The sequence below is a fragment of the Chrysochloris asiatica genome, unplaced genomic scaffold (genome assembly GCF_000296735.1).
Source record: "Chrysochloris asiatica unplaced genomic scaffold, ChrAsi1.0 scaffold00016, whole genome shotgun sequence".
NCBI lineage: Eukaryota > Metazoa > Chordata > Mammalia > Afrosoricida > Chrysochloridae > Chrysochloris > Chrysochloris asiatica.
The window spans coordinates 24,506,743-24,514,373 of record NW_006408534.1 but is presented as its reverse complement, the minus strand read 5'-3'; the positions used below and the strand labels follow the sequence as shown (position 1 = coordinate 24,514,373).

The 7,631-nt window shown below is 50.9% G+C and overlaps 1 protein-coding gene across 1 annotated transcript in view; it reads right to left on the bottom strand.

The window, feature by feature from the left end:
• Nucleotides 1-3,336: 3,336 nt before the first annotated feature.
• The window catches only part of SDC1 (syndecan 1), a 14,925-nt gene continuing 10,630 nt past the window's right edge, over nucleotides 3,337-7,631 (bottom strand). The window contains exons 2-6 of the mRNA XM_006835308.1: nucleotides 6,841-6,901; nucleotides 6,637-6,718; nucleotides 5,222-5,667; nucleotides 3,677-3,812; nucleotides 3,337-3,506 (exon numbers count right to left, since the gene is read on the bottom strand). Coding sequence (XP_006835371.1) covers nucleotides 3,337-3,506; nucleotides 3,677-3,812; nucleotides 5,222-5,667; nucleotides 6,637-6,718; nucleotides 6,841-6,901 — 895 coding nt within the window. The remainder of the gene's footprint in view (nucleotides 3,507-3,676; nucleotides 3,813-5,221; nucleotides 5,668-6,636; nucleotides 6,719-6,840; nucleotides 6,902-7,631) is intronic.

Genomic DNA, 7,631 nt, shown 5'->3' with positions numbered 1-7,631 from the left:
ACTAATATTAGGGTGGCCAGGGCTACATCTGTGCCCTCACTGGTCAGCCCAGTGACTGGCAAAATAGAGGCACTTGGTATTTCCAGTTTGTTGAATGAATGATCTGGAGGACTTTATCTTGGTCTCCATACCCTTTGGAAAGGAGCTCTGGTAGTGTAATGGTTACGAATCAGGCTGCCAACCTCAAGGTCAGCAGTTCGAAACTACCAGCTGTTCTGCAGGAGAAAGATGAGGCATTTGGCTCTCGTAAAGATTTACAGCCTCGGAAACCCTGTAAAGGGTCGCTATGAGTCAGAACCAACTCCACGGTACTTAACAAAGTTGACAAAACAAAATACCCTTTGGAGTCCTGGTGTGGTGCTGGAAGATAAGCACTTGACCTCAAGGTCAGTTTGGACTGCAAGGTCGGCAGTTCAAACTCACCAGCTAGCTGCTCCTCAAAAACCCTATACAGAGTTGTTATGAATCGGAACCGACTCAATGGTACTTAATATCCTATGGCGCACCATGCGTCAGAAGAAAAAATTCTCAGTGCTGAAAAGCTGTCCTGAACTGGCAGTCCCTGCCTGGGACATACCAAGGCCGTGTGTCTGGAGTTGGCCTGGACTGAAGGGCAGAGAGTGAGGTGGACATCAGGGGCCTTGGGTGGAGAGAGCATTGGCAGTTGAGGGTCTGAGATCACCAGTCTGCACAAAGCTTTGAATAAAGGGAGGGCAGCTCAGTGCCCTCAGAACATAGGGTTCCTGCATCAGACTTAGCCTTTTCAACCCCCAAATCTTTCAATGTACTTTCTTCCTAGTATACAGACAATTATTTTAGACTGTTGGCATTTGAAATTGCGAGTGAATATTTAAGTTGCACAATGTTGCTGTTGTTGTTATGTGCCGTGGAGTCAGGTCTGACTCATAGGGACCCTGTACAGGGTTTCTGAGGCTGTAAATCTTTACAGGAGCAGAAAGCCTCATCTTTCTCCTGTGTAACAGCTGGTAGTTTCGAACTGCTGACCCTGAGATTAGTAGCCCAATTCGTAACCACTACACTACCAGAGCTCCTTAATTGCACAAAGAGTAGGCAGAATAGAGAGCAAACTTTGAGTCAGGAGGGTAGAATCCAACCACATATCCAAAAAATAATACATCATGAACAAGTGGGATTTAGTAGGAAACCAATAGCGTCCTTGTGGAAGGATCAGGGCCTGCTGAGGAGGGAGGAGTGTAGGTGGGCAGGAGAGTGTAAGGCAAAGATGACCTGCCTTTCCACTGTTAATTCTGCAGGTATTCATCACACTAGTGCACCCAGATCCAGGCAATGACATGGGTAAGGCACTGCCAGGCCTAGAAGAGACTCAACCACCACCAGTGTATGTTGCCAGAAATGACAAGTACCGTTTATTACAATTACACTGTTGGGCCCTTAGACCAGCAAAGATGAGCACTGCCACAGGCCCCTCCCCCACCCGGCAGGCGTGTCCAGTCACATGCTCCGGTCAGAAAGTCCCAGGATTGAACGCAGGACATGGGTTCCCGTTGCTTGACGGTGCATCTGAGTCACAGACCGGCCCACTACACGGCGCAGCCCACAGAGCAGCTGGAATGCTGTTAAATTAAATAAGCAAGTACAGAAATCTCCAAGAGCCCTGGGCTGGAGCCTCTGGTGTATCAGCAAAGGAGCAGGTGCAGAAGGAGAGTGGGAGAACTGTCCAACGGTGTCTGAGAGGCCAGGACCAGTGGCCTCAGGACAAGCTGTGCTAGGACCCTCCAGCTTTGTTAGCCATTTAGAAGGTGGCTGCTTTGAGCTTGGCAACACAGAAATTTACATCAGATCTTACATAACCTTGGCTGAACCTACTGGCCTCTAGAAAATTTTTTGCCCAAACAAAAAAAGAAAACAAATATAAATCAGAGGGACTCTGTACTCAGAATCCCTCACCACGGGAAAGCTGAAGGCACAGAGATTTGGGCCAAATTTCCCAATACCATCGGTATTTAGAGAAATGGCTGGTCTTATCCACACAAAGAGAAGCAGCAAAGGCATTAGAGATCACATGACTACTTTATATTAAAGTTTTATTACATTTGGAAGATCTACTGTACAGGGAAAAACCCATTGGATTAAGTACAGTTTTGCCAAAAGCAAAAGACTATCAATCACTCTTTGGAAAACAGTCCTGATTTCCAGCCCTGGGTAGGGCCACAGGAGTTGAGCAAGGTAAGCCTGGTCCTTCACTGAGGAGCTCAGTGTCAGGTGTCCCTGAGATCCCTCTTGTCAATTTCCAGAAGAAAAGTGTCCCACAAAGATGGCCCCAAAGGAAGGAAGGGCATGGCCTGCAGGGGTACTCCCTGGGCCCACTACCCCACTCCAACCTCACAGTTCTCTCCCTGGACCCTGGACCTGAGCTACCAGGATCCAATTCTCACACCAGGCTCTTCCAACGTCCCAGCAGCCCAGGTCCTGGCTGTAGGCGTGAGTCCATGCATACAGATAGACTTGTCTACTTAGAAGAGGCAACTGCCCCGTGGGAGCCTGGGCTGGCTGGCCCACAAACAGAGCCCACAAAACCCTGTTGTACACACAAGTGACGAACTCAGAAACAACATGCAAATAGCCTAAACACTGGCTTCCAGATTTGGTTCTCAAAGTTTGTTTGTTTGTTTTTAAAAAAGGTCTTTTTAGCCCTGATGCTTCTCTGACCTTCTGATGGTAGATCAGGGATGCAAGATAACAAATCAACTTACTTACCTCAGAAGTAGCAAAGTCTACCGGGGCTATGAACAAAGAAACTATAGGAAGTATGTGCAAAAACAAGTTGATATCTAAATTAAACTTTCCCCACAAAACAAAGTGAATGCTGACAGTCCTGAACTCCTCACCCCTGCCACTCAGTGGTAAGCACCCCACAGATGGGTTGGTCTGTGCTGTAAGTGCTGTAGATGTGTCAGTAAGCAACCCTCACCCACAGGATCTTCCAGCCACAGCAGGCCATCCAGCTCCAAAGCAGCAGTGTTCCATATCTCTCCAGGGCTGGGCTTGAGGAGGGACAGCTCCAGGTTGGAGAAACGGAGTCAGAATGATGAGATGTCAAGTTCTGGCTGTGGTAGAAAGGTCATATGCAAGAAACCCCTTGTATGTACCCCAAGTCTTTCAGCAGAAGTCAGAGAAGCAAAGTAGATCTCCCCAGCAACCCTCAGACTCTTCAGGCAGGGGAAAAGCCAGCGTAGTCCAGAGTGTTGGGAAGTGATACCGCAGCACGGAAGACCATGGCCTGCAGTTCTTCATGGAAGAGGCAAGGGGGGGCTAGTGAGTGGCAGTGGGGAGGGGGAGAAGGGCCATCTCCCGTCAGGCATAGAACTCCTCCTGCTTAGTGGGCTTCTGGTAGGCCCCACCGTTGGCTTGTTTTGGCTCCTCCAAGGAGTAGCTACCCTCATCTTTCTTCTTCATCCGGTACAGCATGAAACCCACCAGGCACACAGCAAAGATGAGACCCACAAGGCCTCCGGCAATGACCCCTAGAGTAAGCAGACAGGACAGTTCAGCTCAGCAGCTACTTGGGTTCAGCAGGACGGCTCCACCACTGAGCATTCCTAGGAGGAGGCCCAGGCTATAGTGTGGTGGTGCCACAACAGGACTAACAGTAGCTGCTTCACCCTGAGAACAACCCACCTGTGGGAAAACTCACCTCCCAAAACTTCTTTCCTGTCCAGGAGGCCCTGTGAGGCCCCAGTGGCCCCCTGGTCTACTGGGGGCTGATTCCGAACGTCCGGCACCACGGCAGCCACAGCTGTGTTGTCCTCCAATTGTTCAAATACGAAGTCCTACGGGAGGTCAGGGACAGGATCAGGCAGGGGCAGGGGCCATTTCCAAACCCAGAAGAGCTCTTGCTCCCCAAGCAGACACACCTAAGCCCAGGCCTCCCAGACCCCACATGCTTCCCTTCTAGCTAGAACAGTTCTTGCTATGGATTCTGGTAGAACGGTGTCAGAGCGAGTGCATCAAGAGACAGGAAGCACACATTTTTACATTCAAGTCAACAGGCTTATTTCAGTGTAATGTGCAAAATTCCCCTGACACGGTAAGAAAAACTGTAAGACTTGGTAAAATTTCTGCTTTTGCACCAGGGGTCTTGCATAAATTTGGGACACTCTGTTTTTGGTGATCTTTACAGACCTGCTATGGATTGAATTGTGTGTTCATCCTCTCAAAAACAAAAATGTACTTAAGTCCTAACCCCTTGCCCTTGTGAACATGATCATGTTTGGAAATACTAGTTAAGTTAATATGAGTAGGGTGTTGTGAATTGCCGTCGAGTCGGTTCCAACTCATAGTGACCCTGTATAGGGTTTCCAAGGAACAGCCAGTGAGCTTGAACTGCTGACCTTGCAGTTCAAATGGCTTTGTAGTCTGTCACATTAACCCACAGCGCCACACCAGGACTTGAGTAGGCTGAGTCCTAATCTAATCGGAGTGACATCCTCATGTAAAGAGAAGAGCCACAGGGAAGACGGCCATAGGAAGATGAAGGTAGAGAATGGAGGAGCATTGCATCTGTAAACTAAGGGCTACCAGAAACCACCCAGGAACCATCAAGAGGCCAGGATCTTTCCCTGGAGCCTTCAGAAGGAGCAGAGCCCTGAATGACACCTTGATTTCAGACTTCTAGTCTCCAGAACTGAGACCATACAAGTCACCTGGTTTGTGATACTTTATTACAGGAGCTTACAAAGGAAATAAGGAAATGAAGACAGTACCCTTCCATGCTGGTCTTGTATTTAGTCTGGCACACCCCAGGCCTCAAAGGAGCCCTGGTAGCACAGCAGTTAAAGCACTTGGCTGCCAACAGAAAGGTCAGTAATTGGAACACATCAGCTGCTCCATGGGAAAAAGCTGTGGCCGACTGCTTCTGTAAAGATTACTGCCCTCCATGAGGGCAGTTCTGCGCTACCCTGTAGGGTTGCTGGGAGTCAGAATCAACTTGACAGCAGTGGATTTGGTTTGGTTTTTCTGGCCCTGGGTCTGGGCTAGTCCCCATGGCTAGGGTGTGAGCCAGGACTTGAGACCCTATCTTCTTGGTGGGTACTAAGGTACCCACTAAGGCTCATAGGACACAGGATACTGGGCTTGCTGACAACCACAGCCCCCACTTGCATTCATCATGCTCAACCAGACACTAAGGGCCACCCTGTGCCCCAGGAAATTCAGAGGACAGCAGTGGGCAGGTACTCACCGGCTCCCCAGAACCCTCTCCTGCTGGGAGCAGATTGGAGGCTCCATCCTCAACAGCTCTCTCGGTGGCAGAAGGGCCCCCTTCCTCCAAGCTGGGAGCATGAGGGTGGAAGTGGTCGTGTTCTATGGGAGCTGAGGTCTCATGGTGGCCGGGCTGTCTGTCCCTGGGGACATCAGTGGTGGTGGGTGCCTGGGCCGTGCTGGCTCTTGCTGTTGAGACCTGGTGGGTGGTTGGGTGCTTTGTGGTCTCACTGGGTGGGTGGGAGGTCTCCTCCTCCATCAGGCGCACCAAACCTCCCTCCTCGGGCTGCTCTACAGCAGACAAGACAGAGGCAGCAATGGTCTCTGTGCCGGTGGGCTCCGGAGCAGTCGGTGTGGTCGTCAGGAGCCACATGTCGTTCCAGGTAGAGGGGGTCCGAAGAGACAAGGTGATATCATGCAAAGCACCTGCAGGGCCAGAAGCAGAGCTTGTCAGGTGGGGGAGGCACAAGAGCATCTAGGCTAGCTGAGCCCAGGCTGCAAGTGAACATGAGGAAAGAGGATGCCTAGGTAAGGTCCCTGACCCTGACTCCCAGGTCAACTCTCCCTGTCGTGCCAAGCTGCATACCTAGGGGTGGAACTGGCTACGGTGAAACTCAACTTTGGAGATGGAAAGGGAAAAGTATCCTTTTCCACTTCAAGAGCCACTTCTAGAACCATGAGAAAGACACCAAGGAAACAAAAGTCTTTCCCTGAGTGATGATGACCACTCCCTGGGTGGGAGGCATCTTCAGAGGTACAAGTACATACATGTTTCTAACACCCCTCCCTTCCCCAAGTGCCCCCTCTCCCCAGAAAGGCCTAAGCTCCCAAGCCTAGAGACCTGTATCCTACCTGCCAGCTCTCTCACCTGTGCTTAGTCTACCTTCCCCATCAAGATGGACTTGGTCCTCTGTTCCTAGTTCACAGATATTTTTCAAGGTCCAACTCAAGAGCCACCTCCTCTGGGAGGCCTCCCTGACCACCTCCAGCTCAGTGCTCTCTCTCCCTTGGGGGACTGGAAGATGCAAAATGATGAGGACATGTGTTGGCGATCTACACTTCCTCCAGGTTCTGTGCTGCCGTACCATTCCCTACAACCTTATGAGGTCCAGGTTATTACTCCCATTTTACAGATTAAAAAAAAAAAACAGGCTCAGAGAAGTCAATTCACCTTCCCAAGGGTGCCCAGTGAGTAAAGATAAGTATCAACTTCAGTAAGTCTGAGGCAGGTAGCTCCTAAGGCCTACCAGAACCGTACGCATTCACCTCACCCCCAAGCAGGTTTTCTCCTTTGCTGCATGGGCCCTGGTTTGTCCTCCAGCACTGCCTGCAGTGAGTGCTCAGTAAATGGCCTGTTGCCATCTGGGATAAGGGTTCCAAGAGTGCCAACCTCACCTGCACCTGAGCCAGAGAAGTTGTCAGAGTCATCCCCAGAGCCATCCTGATCTTCGGGGGGCACATTTGTGACCACAGTTTGCTGGAAAAGGATCAGAAAAGGGTGTGAGCCTGGGTTTGGCAGGAGTCCTACTGTCCTGGGTCCCCATCCTAGAGAGCTAAATGACCCCCCACTACCCTCCTCTTCAAGGAAGAAGTTCTCACATGTGGCTCTGACACCTTCAACTCAGGCAGCTCACCTTCTGATAATACAATAGCAATGACCCTAGGTGCAGGAACACCCAAGGGTAAGCAGGGTAGACTGAGCAGCTCAGTCTGCTGAGGTCTTAGAAAGGCAGAGCGGGAAAACTGGGAACACAGGCTGTGGTCCCCCATGGAACCCCACCAGCCCTTCCTACACTGAGAATCATGTCTTGTGGGCCGATAGCATCCAAGATTGTCAACCCAGCCACACTGAGGGGCCTTCATAGACCCTGGAAACAAGCTCATGATGGCTCGCTCCAGAGAGGCAACCTCCAGGCATGCTAGACTCCAAAGATCCTGGAGGGAGTCAGGGATGAACACCGGGGTAAGCTATCTGTCACACCAGCATTCCTTTCTATCCCCAGTTTGTCTTCTCATAGACAGTGAAGTCCAGGTCTAGACCCATAGAGGAGTTCCTCCTTTGGGAAGAAGGACAGACGGAGGCAGATCTAGAAGAGGTCTCATATGAAGGGGGTGCTGATAAATGAGCTGTGAGTCTGGACTGGAACCTGTTTGCAAAGAGCTAGCCTAGGAATGCTGCCCGCCCAGCCCAGTTCTGAGAGGCTGCAGGGGCCGGCTGGAGTGCAAATATAAACCCAGTTCCTGTCGGCAAGAATGGGGAGGGGGCTGGGGAAGAGGCAGCTGAGCATGCCTGTGCAGAAACAACCTTGTGTGGGTTGGAGCAGCAGGTCAGGACCTTCCTGCCTCTCTCTCTCTCTCTCTCTCTCTCTCTCTCTCTCTCTCTCTCTCTC